Source organism: Dreissena polymorpha, chromosome 7 (genome assembly GCF_020536995.1).
Source record: "Dreissena polymorpha isolate Duluth1 chromosome 7, UMN_Dpol_1.0, whole genome shotgun sequence".
NCBI lineage: Eukaryota > Metazoa > Mollusca > Bivalvia > Myida > Dreissenidae > Dreissena > Dreissena polymorpha.
Window position 1 is genome coordinate 47,167,021 of NC_068361.1, and position 20,897 is coordinate 47,187,917.

A 20,897-nucleotide genomic window follows, 5' to 3' on the forward strand; every position below is an offset into this window, starting at 1 on the left:
TCAAAAGGTTGAGGTCCATGCAAGGTACCTACATGCCAAATATGAAAGCGATTGGTTAAGTATTGAAGGCGCTATGAGAAACGGTAGCAAAAGTGTGACAGAAGGAAGTCTATTATTAGCCTCGGTGACCTTGACCCCTGTGACCTCAAACCTCATCAAAAGGTAGAGGTCTATGCAAGGTACATACATGCCAAATATGAAAGCGATTGGTTAAGTATTGAAGGCGCTATGAGAAACGGTAGCAAAAGTGTGACAGAAGGAAGTTTATTATTAGCCTCGATGACCTTGACCCAGTGACCTCAAACCTCATCAAAAGGTAGAGGTCCATGCAAGGTACCTACATGTCAAATATGAAAGCGATTGGTTAAGTTATGAAGGCGCTATGAGAAATGGTAGCAAAAGTGTGACAGAAGCAAGTCTATTATTAGCCTCGGTGACCTTGACCCCTGTGACCTCAAGCCTCATCAAAAGGTAGAGGTCCACGCAAGGAACCTACATGCCAAATATGAAAGCGATTGGTAAAGTTTTGAAGGTGCTATGAGAAACGGTAGCAAAAGTGTGACTGAAGGAAGGAAGGAAGGAAGGAAGGAAGGAAGTAAGGAAGTACGGAACTACAAACTGGCAACTATATGATCCACTGAAAATATTTTCGGGGAGCATAACAAGAGATGTGTTTGTCAGAAACACAATGCCCACTACTGCACTGCTTTGAAGCCATATATTTGGCCTTTGACCTTGAAGGAGGACCTTGACATTTCACCACTCAAATGTGCAGCTCCATGAGATACACATGCATGCCAAATATCAAGTTGCTACCTTCAATATTGCAAAAGTTATGGCAAAAGTTTAACCAAAGTTAAAGTTTTCCACAGAATGACAGACAGAAAGACAGAAAGACAGGCCAAAAACAATATACCCCGATCATTCGATCCGGGGGCATAAAAAGTTTGACAATGAAAAGGAGAAAATCAGCTGAAAAGAGGAGAAATCGCACCCCTGCTTCACATCAACATGAGGGTCCTGATTTTCTGTAACAAACATTTATTTAAAGTATTTAAACTTCTCTCAGACTGCACATCTGTCATGCGCAAACACTGTTAATATTGAATAAGTTTTATTGACCAAGGTACGGAGCAAGAAAAAATTGGGAAATTCCAGACTTCAGACTTAAAAGAGAATCATGGAGGACCCACTGTTTTGTATTGATTATTGCTGTGGAAATATTTTCCCCAATACCAACTATCAGAGGATTTCACAAGACATGATGGCTGTACAAATATGAAAGGAGCACTGTTCTTGCTTATTGATCAGTCAAAACGTTTAGGGTGTGTTACTAGTGCTACTTGTTTTGTAGAAAATCAATTGGTAAATTATGATCACATTCACAATGATATCCTGATTAACACAGGTATGAATACTGATTGTCCATCTCATTAATTATGTATTTTTATTAGTGCTGCAACAATATACCGGTATATCGGTATATATTGCAATACGCAATACGCATATTGTATTGCGATACGATTTTCATCATACCGGTACAAACATTTTACAAAAATGTATTCACATTTTATCCAGATAAGCCATCCGAAATAATGATATCAAGGTAAACAAAACAAAGCGGTGTAAACAAATTTTTACGTAAAAATATAGCATTCTAAAAAGTGTATTATACGGAGTAGCGTTGTTACATGGGAGTATTTGTTCGATGCTTGTGAACAGATTATCGTTGAATTAATTGCGCACAACTGTAAATGTTTCGTTCAATTCTGAATTGAGCATTATTAAATTTGTAATCTGAATTTCGAAAACACGCTTCCAAATTTTTATGCAAACGCGCCAATACAAAATTCTAGCTTCAAATAAAAAGTGCTTTATATTTTGTCTCAATAAAAAGCGCGCGAAAATTATGCAGACATGTAGAACGTCGCATGGAAAGTATGGGTGTATTTTGTGTTGTATAAAAGCGGGAACATCACATTAGGTGATTTACGTGTGTTCAGTGGGGAAAAAAACGCCCAGGTTGGACGTGATTTTATCACATCTTTAAATAGTAACAAATGCCAAAATGTATTTGATACCTAAGATAATTAGCAAATGTTTGTGTTTCTTGTAATTCTTGAGCACATTTATAGTAAATATTTACCAGAATTTGCTATAAAACTGGAATGTACGGGATTATCGGGTAATTGGCAATTTATAATTCTGGTTCAAGTTAGCAATATGTTGCGATATATTGCAATACGGGTTTTTGAATTGACAATATATTGCAATAGGGTTTTTGGCGTATTGTTGCAGCACTAATTTTTATGGTAAGACGTTTTGCTACGTAAGATGGTCTTGTAAGTGGTTGGAACTATTCATGAAGCTGCAAACCAATTCCAAACATTGTCCCACAAACCTGTTTCAACAACCCTTCAAAGCAAATTTGCTGACATGCTTAATCACTGCCTCATGCAATAGAGTTTTGAACTATCCTGGGGACAAATGAGTCGTGTTCTGAGAAAACTGGGCATAATGCATGTGTGTAAAGTGTTGTCCCTGATTAGCATGTGCAGTCTGCACAGGCTAATCAGGGAAGACGCTTTCCGCTATTATGACATTTTCGTTTAAATGAAGTCTCTTCTTAGCAAAATTCCAGTTTAGGCGGAAAGTGTTGTCCCTGATTAGCCTGTGCAGACTGCACAGGCTAATCTGGGATGACACTTAACGCACATACATTAAGCCCAGTTTTCTCAGAACGCGACTCATATGTTCTGCGCAGGTTTCATGCAGATTGAGCGATAAGCGTGACTTCTATAGTGTTCACAATCTTTCAAACTGGATATTGATATCACTGGGACAACCATTCAAACCAAGTTTCATGAAACTATGGCAAATCTCAAGAAAAAGAAATGCAACAAGAGCTGTCTCCATAGGATGACATATGCCCCCGATAAACACTTTGATTGAAGTTATGAGCATTTTTCGAAACCTTAATGCTAACTTGTAAAACATTTACTTCGTAATCAAACATTTTCATAAAAGCTGACATTTTTTTTCTTAATCCAAATAACTACATCCTATAATCTTACAGACTGAAGTGGCTTTTGTCAAAACAACAAAAAGACGGTAACAGCAGATACAGGGGTGTGACTGAGGTGAAGTCTGATAGGAGGAAAATTTTGTGGACTGATTTTGACTATTATAATTACGTATGAATAACACAATGACAATCCTTAAAACAGACATTTCAATTAACACCATCTTAAACTTAAGAACAAGATTAATTTATGAACGTAATTGCCATAAGTGTGTGGTTTTGTGACCGTTTGTTGGCTTTGTGACCCTACAGAGTACAGTACAGGCACTGTGTACTTAAACAAAAACGCCTGTTCTTTCTTCCAAAGTGTCTAGAACCCGTGTTTCTTATCCCTAAATGTTAAATAAGCACGTGCACTATTAATTATTATGTTGGTCAGTACAAAAGGCCTATAGAAAACCACCGACTGCGTCTTTGTTTTATTTCCCAAACAAGCACCGAAAATCAAATATCCTATGTATTACGAAACACAAACTTTAGATTAGCTCGTGTCATCTGTCAAAACAATGATTGTACATGTACATGTCAGTAAACATCGAAGCAATTCTCGTACATGATCTCGGAAACAGGACTTGCTTTTACATTTACAATTACGATATTAATTTTCATAAGATTTGCTAAGAGAACCAAACAAACGTACACAGACAACACAAAATATAAATTATTATAACAAATTAAATTAAAAAAACATTGGTTTATTTTAGAAAAATCGCTTTAACTTTCTCCTCATTTCCATAAAATGACTTGTACATGTTGAATGAAATCTAAATATAGATGACGCTGTTCATTGGTCGTTGAAAAAGAATATTCATGAACTGTACACGGCACTTTAAGTGCAATCAGATACAGTACAATAATTGTTGCAATATTGAACGAACTAAAAGATGATAATGACACAGCATTTTTGCCTTTTATTTATTCAGAGGAAATGCCAATTCCAAATCATTTGCGAGATACATGTGTGATACTTGAATGGAAATTCACTACGAAGCTTTTACAATGTTGTCTGCTCTTCGCAGTTTTGTGTGTATAAATTAATAACACCCATGCCTTTTTTCGCGCGCTTTTTGTCAAGACACAACTGGACACGAAAATATCATGGGCATATACATGTATTTATTTGTGGCTACAATTTGTAACAGAACATGAATTGTACACGATGCGCGCACACCATATTAGGTGATTTACATGTACGCAAATAGTAATACCCTTGTCCCGATTGGACACTTATTTCATCAAATCTTTAAATAGAAACATATGCCGAAATTCATTTGATACTTTACTTTTGTCATCAATATTAACACTTATAATTTAATGAAAGGGATCAATACGTTCATGTTCAATTATTTGCGTTTAAAAATGGAAATCGGGCATTTATGGGATTATCGACTAATGGATAAAGATGGGAGAAGTTGCTTGTTTGCGATTGAGACAATTGACACGTATGTATCGTGGAATCCAGAGACTCGGGATAATACGATTACTACAATCAGTTGTGATGAGTTTTCCATGGCATCAAACTGTTAATTGCAAAATCAAACATGCAATTAACACTCCTCCGGGTGCGGTATGCGCAGCTAGGTGCGAACACGATTTTCTTTTATATGCCGCGTTTAAAAAGACAGAAAACACTGTCATGGGCATAGGTGTGAAAAACATTATTCATTATCACTTTTAAATGAAAGGGATCAATACAGTACGTTTATGTTCAATTATTTTATTTTAAGCGAACACGATGAACACCGTGGTAGATATTATGGGTCCGCGGTGATTCGCGGTGTTCGCCTTATCGCAAACAGCCCCCGCGACATTTTATCTGGACACCCATCGCGGGGTTCATATTGGTAGGCAAACACAGTGAGGTGAACACCGCAGCGAGTGGCAATTGTTTAAGTACACGGTGCCTGTACTGTACACCTAAACGATGAAATCTCCGCAAGTTACTCAAAAGACTTGATGATGACTACCGGATTTAATCCTTGTGGAAATTGTGCATTTCATGTATAATATGGTAAAAACATTAATTTTATTCCACTAGTAATGTGTTTCAACAAATTATTTTTTAATTCATTACACACAACAATAAATGTTTTGTTGAATTGTCAAATGAGCATAATTAAATTTTAATCCGAAACTTGCTTCCAATTTGCAATGTTAACGCGCTAATAACAAATTCTAGCTTCAAATATAGAGTTCTTTATGTATTTCGTGTTTTCTCTTTGTCTCAATAAAAGAGCGCAGAAATTATTCAGACATGTACATGTACAGCGTAAGCATAGGAAAGTCTGGGTGCAGGGATAATTTTAGGTCTGCGTCCTGCATCCTGCAGAGCTCCAGATAAGGGCCGTACAGCCGTAAATACGCCTTTTTCATGAAGATTTACGCATTTATTTTTATAAACTGGACGTACAATAACGACTTTAATATCCATTTTGCGCATTTACGAAAAAAATCTGGCCGTACCGATACGTCTGCGTCAGCGCTGCATGATTTGTTGGTCACTAACCTCACAGCGCTTTTCGTTAATTTAAATTACCGAAAAGTTGTAGACTGGGTTCATATCGTAATGTCTATTCTGTCGCGTGATTTCCTGTAACTTGTAAATCCGTCAAAAACAATATGTCTGCGCGCAATGGAATGCCGGCTTAACCGAAAGCAGTTCAAAACAACACTTTGTTGTCATATAATGACTACATGCGGTGTCGTCTAACCATCCGGATATTAAATCGGTAAACCCAGAAAAAGACATTATCGCCCCGATATTAAACGATTTGATTGCATCGGTGGCTTAAAACGTTAGAAAACACGATGGAAAACGGATGAGACAGTGAAATAAGTGTTCATTTACTTAGCTTACTAGTTTGCTTGTGTTTTCTTGTCAAGAAAAATGAAGAAATAGTATTAGTCATGAGTTTTAATGTGTAGTTGTATTTGCATCATAATTCAGAATGGAAAACCTAATACAATAACTGTTTAAGAAGCTACATATATTTATTATAATTGCTGCAAATGTTTCTGTAAAGTCAGTTATACACCCTTCAATATCCAAGAACACGGGTAGTACAGTACTACCTGTATTTTTGGATATGGTAGTACAGGTACTAATTGATTTTAAGCGTTACTCCTTGTCTTTCTGTCAGTGGCAGTACCGTTACTAATTTCACAAAACCTTATCTGGAGCTCTGATCCTGTATGCATAGAAATCGCAGGGGACACAAACATTTGCTATATATGCATCCCGCGGACGCACAATCCTAAAAGTGTATAAATTATGATACTGATATTTAAGACCAAAAAACTTGCAAATCGACCAAAAATGGCCACCATTTTACTATTGCGCAATCAACAATCTGGGTCAATGGAAAGCTTAATTTTGTATTCAACAATAGGACGCGTCATTACGATATGGAGCATGGGTTGCATAGCACTATATTTTTCTGATTTTGTAATTTTCTAGCAACTAATTAACAGTCCTCGTGCATTTCATGTGAAACATGCGAAAATAAGAAATCATGTAATTCTTCCTCGGAGAAAGCATGGGATTTTAATTTGAAAGATGAATAAAAACTCGTAGTGCTTTGTTTTAAAGTGGAAACTTTTTATGTTAATTACGCTGCATCTTAATGGCTACAGTCGTTTAGATATGTAAGTATTGACGTAAAACTGCTCATCTACTATAATGGTCAAGTGGGGTTATTGTTTGTGGCAATACACACGCGTGAATGTGATGTACAATGGCCTGTTTGAGTCTTGAAAATAATCTAGTCATAAAATTGTTGAGTTGCCTTTTAAAGTTTCCTGTTTAATTGCGACTAGATAGCCATGTGATGTCATTTAAATGTTGAAATACCCTGATCCACTATGTTTTTCTTCTGCTCATAGATGGGCCCATACTTTTTCTCTGGGACCCATAGATTTAATACCTATGAGTCCCTGGGACACATACTTTTGATTTCTAAAATTATCACTGTGGGTGTATTTATTTTTGTATCAAAACGCCAATAGCACATCAGGCGATTAACGCGTGTTCAGATGGAAAACCACTGTCCCGATTGGACCTTATTTCACTAAATCTTTAAATAGTCACATATTCCAAAATTCATTCAATTCTTGAGCACTTTTATCCTCAATATTTACTAGAATTTGCTTTTGAAAATGGAATACACTGGATTATCAGGTAATAAAAAGCCATGAGAAAAGAAGTAAGCATGCAGTAATTGATACACTACGCGACCCGTGATTTTTGCCGCGATTCTCGCATCACCGCAATCAATGCAAAGTGACAAATTGCGGTGATTCCGAGCGACAAGAAAATTTGGGTGATGTCTCGGCGACCGTCGCGCGATGTATCTCGCTGTTAGGCAATCAGCGCGAATCACCGCGAACCGCCGTGGTTCACCTTTTTAAGAGATTTACATTAAGGGTTACACTACATTACATGTACATGTAACATAATTTATATGTATACACTTACATTATATATTGCAATAATAAAGCTTTTGTTGTTGTTGTATGCAATGGGCGTATTAGCTAAAATACTCCCGTTCCGACATGAACGTGATGAAGTATTGTCGGAAGCTTTAACGGCTCCAAATTAATATAACAGCGCAGAACAATGATCATGCAATATTTATTTAACATAACATGTAAACATTATTTAACTAATTGCATTAGCAGAATGTTTATTAAAACTTACAATCAATTATATTCCAGGCCCGAATACAATACCACTGTTCAAATTCCATATTGTTGCAATATACATGTAGCGTAGCACTGTGTAAATTGAAAGTTGCATAGTGTTTCGTCATTGGTCGGTTATAAATACCTTGTTTCTCTACATGGTATTTGATTTCGACAAACTAATAATTTGGTAATTTACAAGAAATATGATATAAGTTTTCCATTTAAACTTTGATCCTACCGTGTGTGTTAATTGACGTTATTAATTATGTTAATACTTATTTTTGCATTTCATTAAGAATTATAACGTGTAGCCCTTTTGTTAACAGAGTTTAGCAAAATATTCGCGCCTTAAGATACGGGAAATTGTTTAAGTAACACTTTCATTTAAAGGTTAAATGTAAACGGTAGATTACATCTAATTATTTGGACTAAAATATGCTATACTTATTTATTTTCTGTTTCAGGCTCCAATGCGGATAACCCGTGTTACTTGCGTTACTTTCCGAGCGTTGTACATACATTCACAATGCTTGATAAGCCGGAAATCGGAAATACATTACTGTTCTATTTTTAAGTACATGTTATTATGACATCGTGGTAAATAATTTGTTGTTATTACATCATTGCCTATATATTAAAGCCGTTAAACATTGTGTTTGTTTTGCTGAAAAAAAACACGAGTATATCAACGTAGCACTTAGTGTTCGCAGAGTTCAATAAATTCTAATGATGTATAATGTACATGCATTTTTCTGGGTTTTCACGCCAAAAACAAAAAGCCCTCAACATTTGATTATTTAGTGTGTACTGTCCAGCGGGTGATAGTGTTTGTTCAAGTGTCTTATTGGCACTCTTTGTACGTGTTCAAACTGTGAAAAGATGTGACAATCACAGAAACAACAGGATGGCGCTGCCAATTAAGTGCGATAATGGATCAAAGGGCATTGGCAAAAAATAACAGTTTGGATATATTTTTCGACGTTTACTCAGATGGTCTCTCACAACAAAAAAATTAAACAAGTCAAGGTATTATGTTTTACTTCTATCAGTAACGATACGGATACAGCGTGTTTGTTTTGAATTGACTTTAAAAGAAATATCAAATTGTTGGCGATATAACTGTTTTAAAAATACCAAAGAAACATTTAACCGAAATCAACAGAATTCAATGTTCTCTGCGCTACACAGTTTGTATAAAAAATCAATACTTGCACACTCGTATACCTTGACCTTGTACATTGCCGCATAATTTTCGCGCTCTTTTGTCGGGAAATATACATGATGACTATATTGAAAGCATTTGTAAACGTCGTGTTAACATAAAACATCGGAAGTGTGTTTCGGATTATAAATTTTTATTCTCATTTGGAAATTTAACGGAACATTTATACTTATGGTATATTTGTTTTGAATTGTATATTAATTTGTTACAACGCTTTACGTGTAAAAAAAAATGTTTTGATAATATAATGCATTAATAGCACAATTTCCAGAAGGAAAACGTTTTTTACATGAAGGCGTATGACGCAATAAACCGTTTTTTTTGTAAGATCGTATTGTATCAATCTAAATTTAAATACGTTTGTCCAATGAAAGCTGTGTCCCACATTATGCGCTGTACTCTTTACACTTCTGAAAAATGGCGTAGTCAAATGGTTGTTTTAATGAAATTCTCAAACATATTTACCGACATAAATGTTCAAGATTATTTGTTTGATGTTGGATTATCGGATAATTGTGAACATTAGAAGCGTTATGTACATGTATAAAGTTAACGATAAGATTTGGTTTCTATGCATGAATTGGCGAGTCATCGTTGTCACTGCGATCACGGCGAATCACCACAACATTGAGGGGATTTAGCGCGAAGATTATCTTGCTCTCGCGCGACGTCTGAGTGACGAGTCACGTGAAATCGCGGTGATTTTCCACCCAAAAAGCAAAATGCCCGCCTTAACTTCGCAAATTAGGCAAAAATCACGGGTCGCGTAGTGTATAGTCGGTTTCATACAGATGTATTAGGGAATTGATCAAGTTGGGATTTAAATGAATATCTATGTGTGGAAGGGATTACACAATTAAAAAATGGTGTTATCAATGACTTAATAGCTGTGGGGGTTTTCTTGAAGAGTCATAACATACCAAACAACGTTATACATAAATGAACAAAAAAATCAACGCATGAACTATGAAGGGGGCTGCCCTCCCTAACGGCCAAACACTGATAAGCATGTATTAATATTGGTGAATGACAAGAATACATGGCAATAAGTGTTATGAGTTCAGAACTTATAATGCAAATCCATTTAAAACTGCGTTTTGTGGCTGGGACCTTGTCATTCGCATTATATTGGAATTTGGAGACACAGTGTAATAAATTTGGTAGAACTTGTCAAAATTACACTGTTTGAAGAATTTAATTTCCTATATAATTCCATCTTCACCTCTATCTACATTTTTTTAATCTTTTATCAATAAGACGTTTAAAGATAAATAAATGTTCTTGACTATGCAGGACTCGGCCTGTCCCAAACCCATAAATGCCCCACCCCCTTTTTAAATAAATCAGTTACTTTCAAACATCCAAAAATGTATAATCATTAAGGTTTATTAATCAAGTTAATAATGTTATCAATACCACAGTGTTTGCTGGTACTCGTGTTAACATTCGCCTAAATAAACACAAAACAAACGAAAATCTTACCGTCCAACGAAATTTTCTAGCACCGAACTTTTTCCAGCACTTTGTGAACCCACGACGGCAATCTGAGGTAGATCAAGTGAAATTGGAACTCCGAGGGTGGCAAATGCATCCTGCAACCTATTCACTATAGGAATAAGCTGCTCCATGCCGATATTACCCGACATTTTTGTTGATTACTTTCAAAAACTATTTCGCAAATAATTTCATGGCCGAACACTTCCGTGAATTGTTTAACGGCTTACATCACTTGTAATAATTTATTTATTAATAATGATAACTATCTTGACATGTTTACAGCTGTCTATTTTATGTAAATGAATGTTTGCTTAACTCTTTTATACAAATAATAAATATATGTATTCAACTTGTTTAATTTGCAAATACAATATTTATAAAACTAAAAGGGTGTAAGCGATATCCGCTTTGTGTGGTTACCAGCTGCAGTCTATTTTAAAACGCACGCATGGTACCAAATAGGTGATTCGATAAATCATGCGCTAATGACGTACCAAAATTATCTAAATACGGAAATTTTGTTGCAAAAGTTGGAATGATAAATGGTAATGAGTCAATTGCTTTCGGCTTTGAAATTCAAAAAAATAGAAATGACTTCATCAGCCTACTCTACAGAATAAAGCACGTTTAATATATTATTAAACTGTAGAGTTTTTATGCACGCTAATTGTAATTTAAAAGTATTCATACATAAAATCAACATCAGCGAAAATAACTTGTACACAGAAATATCATAAATATCGCTTTTAAACTGACTTTTAAATACGCACCAAGAACAAATTCATGAACATAAAAGTAAAAATGATATAGCGTGATAAATAATTTGAATCACAAAATAGCAACGAATTCGCTTGATGCAATGACAATATTTTTAATATATGCATATAGTATGAATGGATTTAAGTAATCATTCGTTTTGAACAAACGTGCTATATGTGAATATAATCAAACTATAGGCCCCAAATTCAAGCTCCATCATCCGGAATTAAATCATATAATCAAGACGAGGTGCTTCTTATATAGGGGAAGGAACCAGTTTATCAAAAATTCGTTGACAAATATATGTTTATTTGTCATATTATAATTGATAATACCATATGAATTCTGCATATACCTTTCAACACTCGTTCCGTTTTCTACCATTACTAAAAAATACGAAAATACAGCATGCGTTCAATATCATTTCAACTCGTTCATGTGTAATAATAAGGCTCTTAGATAGCATAAAAAGGTAAACCTACATTTGGAAAGCGAAGCTGTTTATTTAACCTATGAAAATGATCCTCGCTGCCCACAATGGATTCATTCCGCTATTATAATCGTGAAAAGTTTCGACGTATGCGTCGCTTTTCGACGAACAAACAACATATGGATTTATTTTCAAACGACAAGGGTTCGTATTTTTCTTTCTGTCAAAATTGTAACCTTCAAAATGTTTAAAAATTTGTCGGAACATTGCCTAAATCCCGATTGAAATAAGCAACTCTTTAAATAAAAAACGATCCAGTTATATATCTGCGTGCAAAAAGTCTAAACATGAATTGTTTAATATATTTTTTCATTAATGACGTATTGATTTATAATTTCAAGACGCAGGTCGTTAAATGTAAGGTTCCACGCGCGTTTCATTCAAATTTCATTAGTTTTAATTCATACATTAAAGAAACATGGTAGCTCAAGGTGAGTAAGGTATTTAAATCAGCCCTTAAAGTTCGGCGTCACAATACATTTATGTATGGGACAGTATGCGTCATAACCAGCTTTAATTAAATGTACACATATGGCTTCGTCGACATCAATAAGGTTATAATATTCTCAATAAACGAATATAATTCTGCTTAAGTTAAACACTGTCTATCAATGGACCAAAACAAACAGAGGAGGAGTTCGTTAAAAACAGTTTCGAAACTTTAAAAATATCCAGCATAGTAAGTTGTTGAATTGCATATATTACGCAAACATTTGGGTATTACTTCGAATATTTCTAAATTGTCTACATACATATTCAATTCAACTTATTATGTGTGAATGTGCATCTTAGTCATAATTTGTTCGATTTTCTTTTTCAATGGTACTCTGTACTCTATTTCTCGAAAGATACAAAATGCAAATTATTTTCATTATACGTCGGTGTATTTAAAATTGTGTCTTGTTTTGACAAAACTGGGCATAATGCATGTGCGTAAAGTGCCGTCCCAGATTAGCCTGTGCAGTCCACACAGGCTAATCAGGGACGACACTTTTCGCTTAAACATGATTTTCGGTAAGAAGGGACTTCCTTCAAACTAAAAATACCATTAAAGCGGAAAGTGTCTACGACTTAGACCACTCGGCCATCCTTCCGTATACAACGGCAGATGTATTTTATACTTTATATAAGCAATCCTCGTAGTTTCACAAAAAATAACGACAACAACAGAACTCTCCAAATTATTAATTCGTTTCGCGTTGCAACGCTTTATAATTTTCGGGTTTTTAAAACGTCAACAGATGAATATAATGGCTATTTTAGAGCATGTTTAATGTCCAGTATTACTGCAGGGGCGTAGATAATGGGGGGGGGCAGGGGGTGCCCCCCCCCCCCCAATATTTCGGCTAGTCATCGTTATATAAATGAACGTAAAATCCCCAAAAAATCGCCGCCCCAAAACCAGTATTTTTGTAATCACGCGCCGTCAGTGCAGAAGCCATGTGTCCCCTCTCCGTCTGCTCTGAGGTTGCCAATAGTGATGTGTCAATATTCCTTGTGAGGTGTCATAAACTAGGGGCCGGGGTAAATGTCATTGCGTTAATTGTTTTATTGTTCTTTTCCGTGATTGCACTGTCGGTGTTTTGATCAGGGACGGGCGATTCTTTTAATTTTAATTGATCGCTTTAATTCAAAGGTAACTGCCACTTAAAACAATTTTGAGTTAATATACGCGTGAAAAACAGTAATTAGTTTGAAAATATTTTTGTTCTCTAAGTACATCAGTTATTATTTGACTAGAAATATTGAAACAATATCATATATGTAATTGTTTAATGTTTAAAATGAGTATTCCTAATCAGCCTCGAAATTTTGCGTTTCCTAAGCGTACATTCGGGAAGAAAAAGCCAGAACAGCGTTCATTCCAATCTTGATGGTTTGATTCCTTCACATGGCTCCACTACGATGAGGTATGTATATTAGTATTAAATTTTAATTTGCGATCGCTCTTATCTTTTTTGAACCTAACGTTGATCTCAATACAAACGAAATTTAGAAAAAAAGACACAACATACAAAAAATACTCGTATTGTAAAAAAATTGTTGCTTAATAATGTTTCTTATTATTATCATTAATATTTAACACAAAATTTATTACAATGTTATTCTTTTCAGAGCCGGGACCTTGCGTTCTGCCATCTCTGCATGGCGGCCAAGAAGTTGGGCAAGATCGGCAACACGAAGGTGGACGGCAGCTTCATCAGTGACGGCAAATCCAACTGGAAAGCGGATACCGAGAAGTTCCGGAAGCACGACGAAAGCGAGTGCCACAAGGAGGCGGTCGAGCGACTGGTGACGCTTCCCGCCACGACGCGTGACGTGGGAGAGATGCTGTCCACTCAGCTTGAGACGTACCAGGTCGCCGTACGGGACAAGAAGGTCAAGACCATCACGGACATTGTCACGTTCTTCCGCGACTTGCCTCCTGAGTCTCGCCTCTTTTTCTCGGAGGTGATGCGCGTCCTCCGCCACGTCCTGGTAATGCCCGCCACCAACGCCACCAGCGAGAGGTCCTTCTCCGGCCTGAGACGCCTGAAGACGTACCTCCGGACGTCTATGACACAGGAGAGACTCACCCACCTCATGACGCTCTACGTGCACAGGTGTGCTACCGACGCAATGGACTTGTTAGATGTTGCCAATGAGTTCGTCAGTGTGAATGAATCACGGTTAACTATCTTCGGGAAGTTTTCATAGAATGTGACACTTGGCATTAACATTACGCGAACAGTGCATGATAAATTGTGGCTTAAAAATGAATTATCCGTAATTTTTGTTTATTTAACTTAATTTAATAATATTTATTCATCCTGGTTCAGTATTTTACTAGTGCTCGAAATGTGGATACATTATTTACTAATCATGTCATATTGTATTGGTTGTTGTGTATTTTCATGTGGTTATTTATAACACTCTCCCATTTGCAGGTGTTAAATATGTACATCAGTAATAAAATATATCGATTGTGAATGTAATGTTAATGTTTATTTCTCATATCACTTGTTAAACTCCGTCATTAAAATACATAAACATTTACTTAATTTTATGTTGTAATAAGAGTTTTTGGAAAGAAAATAATAACATTTATATCAACAAAAAAGTTCCCACAAAACGCACCATATTAATTGTAATTGTATTTTTTTTCGGAACCACGGGAGAGGACAACCCTCTCAAACGAACCTCTTTATGTTCCCAGTACAGAAACTGGACCGCCCCCAATGTTGGGAGGTTATCTACGCCCCTGTACTGTTTCCTCACAAATATCATAACTAAAACGAAAATTTGCGAATCTGAGAACTGTTTTTTAATTTTGTCAATTAACCCAAACGTGAAAAGGCCCCTTTATTCTCTATTAAGTTTCTTCAAATGAAAGGAACTGAAGAAGGCCTATTTGTGTGGTTTTCTTTTCTCTGTTATGTGTCTAAATTGAAAAATGAAAAAAGTCTCATTTAACAAATGTTTCTGTTCTTTTTTGTGTTACACAATATGATGGTATGCTACTTACTATGCTCAAATAATGTCCCTGTGGCATAAATTGGCACTCTTAATATGGTATAAACACATTTTCTTCAAGGTGTCAGTAATTACAGTTTTAACATGTATGCAATGTCATTTTGAAATTCGGAACAGCACGAGGAATTTAAACAGCGGATATGCCCTATTTTGAAAACACCTCTGGCTTTAAATTCACTTGCCTTGAAGGTATCCGCTTTGGCCTTGTTCACGTCAGACCATTTCTTACCAAGTTATTGTACAGTGTTCCATGCTTCTGTTACATCGAGAGCAGACTTCATTTAGGGCGACGATACCGCGACCGAGTGCTATTCTATATATAGATGGTGACGTCACTACGTCAGTAAGATCGTTGTGTACAATATGACCGAGTGGAGGACAAGGTATTTTCTATTTAGCTTCCTACTGACACTATTTATCTTTTATAGAGATGTGTTGTAAGAAAAACAACAACGAAGTTATTGTTTCATGAAAACATTTATTCACCGTGTGAATATGGCTTGTCGCATGAACAACCCATGTGTCTCTGGCTCGAAGGTCAAGCTCACACTTAGAGAAAAAAATAAAGAGCGTTGTTACTTAACGAGACTGGAACGTTATCAATCGTAGGGCGATTTAAATAACTTGCAGAAATCGCATGTCTCGCACAAAACAAGTAGTCCTACCTAAAAGTTAAGGTTAGAATTTTTTTATTTAACGATCTGTGCTCAAATGATTTATGATCTATCTTCAGCTTGTGCACGTTGCGAGGACGTGTTACGTGATGTCCGGAGCTGAAAGGTTAAGGACACACTATCAATTTGAAATAATTAAATACGTTAAAGGGGCCTTTTCACAGATTTTGGCTTTTTTTTAACTTATTCATTAAATGCTTTATATTGATAAATGTAAACATTGGATCGTAAAAGCTCCAGTAAAAAATCTAGAAAAACATTAAAAAAAAGGAAAAGAACATTGCCCGGAACAGGTTTCGAACCAGTGACCCCTGGAGTCCTGCCAGAGTCCTGAAGTAAAAACGCTTTAGCCTACTGAGCTATTCCGCCGTGTACACATTCGTGACGTATTTTATACCTTATATAAGCAATCTTCGTAGTTTCACAAAATTTAACGACAAAAACAGAACTCTCCAAATTATTCAATCGTTTCGCGTTGCAACGCTTTATAATTTTTAGGTTTTAAAATCGTCAAAAGATGCATATAATGGCTATATTAGAGCATGGTTAATGTTCAGTATTACTGTTTCCTCACAAATATCATAACTAAAACGAAAACTTACGAATCTGAAACAACTTTTTTCAATTTTGTCAATTTACCAAAGCGTGAAAAGATCCCTTTAAAATAAGTGACATTTCGCTGACATGCATCAAGTGCAATTTTACGAGGCAACCTAAAATTATAACTAATCACACATGCTGTTCCTTTTTTATTTCGCTTATGAAGCCAGTGGGATTTTGCTCGAGTAAAATAATAGTATTCATCGGTCGTGCAACTTCTATGGTTGAAACGAACGCGTATTGGCTGATCGACTCTACATAATGTTAATTAACACAGTATATATGTCTTACCCAAATCGTATTCAGGGAAAGAAATGTCTTCACAGTTCACACGTATAATTGGTAGTCCTTGTAGCCAAGCTTCGCGATAAGAATAGAGCAATGTAGTCCTTTGCTGTTGCATTAAAATGCGTTATCATGGGGTAACCTCGGTAGTTTCATAGAGGGAGCAAGCAAATAAATATGCTAAATGTAATCGCCAACTTGTTAAAGGGGCCGTCCAACAGATTTCACCTTTTGGTAAATTGGCAAAATTAAAAAAAGTTGTTTCAGATTCGCAACTTTTCGTTTTAGTAATGATATTTTTGAGGAAATAGTAATACTGACCATTTACCATGCCCAAAAATATATATTATATGCATCTTTTGATGATTTGAAAACCTGAAAATAATAAAGCGTCGTGCGACGCGAAACGACTGAATATTTTGGAAAGTTCTGTTATTGTCGTTGTATTTTGGGATACTACGAGGATTGCTTATATAGGTAAAAAATACATCCGCTTTAAGCATGAGCATGGATGGTCGAGTGGTGTATACGGGAGACTTTTTACTCCAGAACTCCAGGGGTCAGTGGTTCGAGCCCTGTTGAGGGCTACTTTTTTCCTTTTTATAAATTGTATTCTTGTTTTTTTTACCGGAGATTTTTAGGTATAATTTTTAGATTTTTCAATAAAAATCATTTAATGACAAGCTTCAATACATGCCAAAATCTGTTGGACGACCCCTTTAAGGTTTTTACATATTATAAACTAATCGGACGTATGAGGACTAAGCATTAATGCATTTGTTTTATATTTGTTATTCTCTGGATTTTATGGAATAAAACCAGGAAACATAAGTTGGAAAGAACCGTATGAGATTAATTTACAATATATGTATTAACGTTTGTGAGGGGGTGATATGTAAGGTCAATGCCACGTCTACTGAATCAGTCTTTGTCTAAAACCCTCCAATATTTCTTCGCCATGCGTATAATCGGCCTCAAGCGTCAAAGCTAACATATACCGCTTCTCATATTTTACAATGCATAGCTTTCAGTGATTACGAGGTATGCAATCTTTTATTTCAGTGGGGGCTGACGAGGTCAAAGCGTAGTCCGTTTCGCTACGACGTCGGGTATATGTTTTACTACGAAAACATTGTGTAAATACACTACTTAATCATGCGAGTTTCATCTTTTCTGGTGTTTATGGATTAGAGAACGGAACATCCAGTAATGGTAGGTACTTATTTTCAATAACAAACTAATAACAAATGCGCGTAGTTGCAACCTTTAAGTTTATTTTGAGCTAAAATCGAAATATTTCGATTTGAAGCAATGCATAAGGTTGTTATTCTGTTAAAATAGCCAATTACGGTAACTAAATTAAATAAAACTACATGTTACTTTGATTCAGTGAACATTTCACATTTTAAAGTACAAAACAGGTTACGAACATATATTTTAATCATTCAAATGCTTTGTTTTGAAGGAAATTACAAGTCACTTTATGTATAGGTTTCGCACAGAGTATGTTTTGGTTGCGCAACGAAGTATAAATATAATGTATAGGTTGCTCAACGAAGATTCTGTACCCATTTCAGGACATATCACATGCAGTTTGCAGTTACTGCAGACTGCTATTTTCCAGTGAAAAAGATGCCGTGCTTCACTGTGCGCATTAACATCCAAACGAAAAAGTTGAACCCGGTGAAAGACGGCAGAGTCCCGGTATACCGTCACTACGCCGGTACTCACCGCGGCTATAACGGCATCAAACCCCGGCAGCGCTGCGGCAACGCCCCGGTTTAACCGTGGACAACTGGGGCTCCACCGGGAAAGTATTCAAATGTTTAATACATCCGTGATGAACCAGAAGTTACCGGGAAGGACCGGCAATGACCGACTTGGCACTGGAAACAACCGGGACTTCACCGGAAACAACCGGGACGGCACCGTCAGAGCACCGGTTTACTTATGTAACGTAGCTATAAAGAGACTCTGCCGGCATTCACCGTGGCGTTGCCGTGGCTCTGCTGGGGTGTGTTTGGGCCCCGGTGGAGCTAAGGTGCCGTTCCGGTATTTCCCGGTACAGTCCCGGTTGTTCCCGGTGCCACGCCGGTCGTTGCCGGTCCTACTTCGTGACTCCCTGTTCATCCCGGAGGTATTAAACATTTTAATACTTCCCCGGTGGAGCCCCGGTTGTCCCCGGTCGTCCACGGTTCATCCCGGTGGAGAACCGGATCATCCCGGTAGGGCCCTGGTTCATCCCGGTAGATGCCTGATCACGCACTAGGGCTTCGCCGGCATCATAGTGAGACTGGGTCTTAACCGCATTGTAACACGAGGTAACTTTACCGGCCGTCATGTACGCAGTTAACAATAACCTGTGACAGAAACCCACTGCCACACCTTTACAATAATATACTGTTTATGCAATTGCGGATTTGTGCCATTGGGGTCCTATTTTCCACACCTTACGGCTGTTACAGTTGTGGATTTTACAGGTAAAATCATGTATACGAACATGAAATTCATCTCAAAATTAGTTGACGATAACCGATTATCAAGAAAATCGTTTTGATATAATGATAGTACAATGTAAAAATCAAATTCCGTATGAGATAAATAATGATCGAAGTTGGGACATGGGATTTACTTTGACATAAGCGGCGTTTCGAGATAAGCGAGTTGGGGATAACGCGAATCGAATGTTATTTGATAAAGAGTACCGTATGCTGAAAACCTATCGTCGCTCTCTATCAAAATAAACGTATAAGGGATTGTCACGAGGAGAAGATGCGTCATTTTTATTGAGACCGACGACATTAGGTTCTCGACCCTCAACTGTCGTCTTATAAAAGGATTTTCGATTTGAATCGTTTCCTTTGGCCTTGTCGTGAATTTAATTATATCATAATAATGTGCATTACCATGTCGACTGTGAGCTTTGGATCATGTTGTGCCGTTGTTGCTTCCTCTTTTTCAAAGGAAACGTCCAGCCACTCAATGACTCTGTATTAAAAAAACTTTTCTTTATTTTGCCTTCGAGAGATAACCAATACGTCTTCTGTGAGAAACGCACACACGCTAAAGCGTTGTCGTAGCGAGGCATATACGTATACTGTCAGAGATATGATAATGCCTAATAAAAGTAATAATAATAGCCTTTACTTCTGATAACTGGGTCACCCTACACATTTCTAAACACACCAGTGGCTTAACGATACATAGATCAATTTGGAAATTGTACAATTGTGTCATTTAACACAGTTGTAAACCTAAATTGCATTTTTTTTAAAGTGAAACTTGACTTCGGTTTGATAAATCAGTGGTATAGTTCATGTTTAACCGCATAAACCAGACACATCTTGGATTATAATTTGATGTAACAGACCTATGAAATGTCATTGTGCTTAAATTCAGAGTTTTGTTAGTAGAAAAGCATAATCTTACATGTTTTAAACACAATTTTCTACAAATCCGTTATCGATGTCATGTGTATTTTTAGAATGTTTTCGTAGGAAAACATATACCCGACGTCGTGGCGAAACGGACTACGCTTTGACCTCGTCAGCCCCAGTGTTATTTGACGCTTCTGAAATCCCTCACTTGAAACGTGTATTCTAAAATAAATCACCATACACACCCTACGTGCTAAAGCAATCAATCGTCACGGATGATTTTATCTTAAGCTTGCCCAGAATGTAGTCAATGATCACATGTAAAACAAATATATTAAAAATCTTAATTCAAAGCTGAGATATTTAAGATTGAAAAGCGTTGCTAAAGAAAAGTATTTCGTCTTTCCCCATCATCATCATCATCATCATCATCATCATCATCATCATCATCATCATCATCATCATCATCATCATCATCACCATCATCATCATCATCATTATAATAATAATAATAATCATCATCATCATCATTACCATCACCACCATCATTATCATCATCATCATCATCAAGAATAACAACCACAACTTCAACATTGTCATCATCATTGAAATAATAATCACAAAAATATTTTTTTTCTCGTGGCTAGATTTATATTCTACGGTTACCATCCTAATTTCTCCATTAACTGAGTCTTTGGGCGACAGGTGCGGGGCA

At 36.4% G+C, this 20,897-nt stretch overlaps 2 protein-coding genes across 7 annotated transcripts in view; one reads left to right on the forward strand and one right to left on the reverse strand.

Moving 5' to 3' along the window:
- The window catches only part of LOC127838010 (dynamin-1-like), a 68,251-nt gene extending 57,525 nt beyond the window's left edge, over window positions 1-10,726 (reverse strand). For 2 of the 6 annotated variants that reach the window (XM_052365506.1, XM_052365507.1), the window contains exon 1: window positions 10,470-10,726. In XM_052365506.1, coding sequence (XP_052221466.1) covers window positions 10,470-10,633 — 164 coding nt within the window. In that variant the 5' untranslated portion in view covers window positions 10,634-10,726. The remainder of the gene's footprint in view (window positions 1-10,469) is intronic. The other 4 variants (XM_052365509.1, XM_052365510.1, XM_052365505.1 and 1 more) reach the window with 3 other exon arrangements.
- LOC127838009 (ribonuclease 3-like) overlaps window positions 1-20,897 on the forward strand; it is a 521,860-nt gene that overhangs the window by 86,354 nt on the left and 414,609 nt on the right. The gene's annotated exons all lie outside the window — the stretch shown is intronic.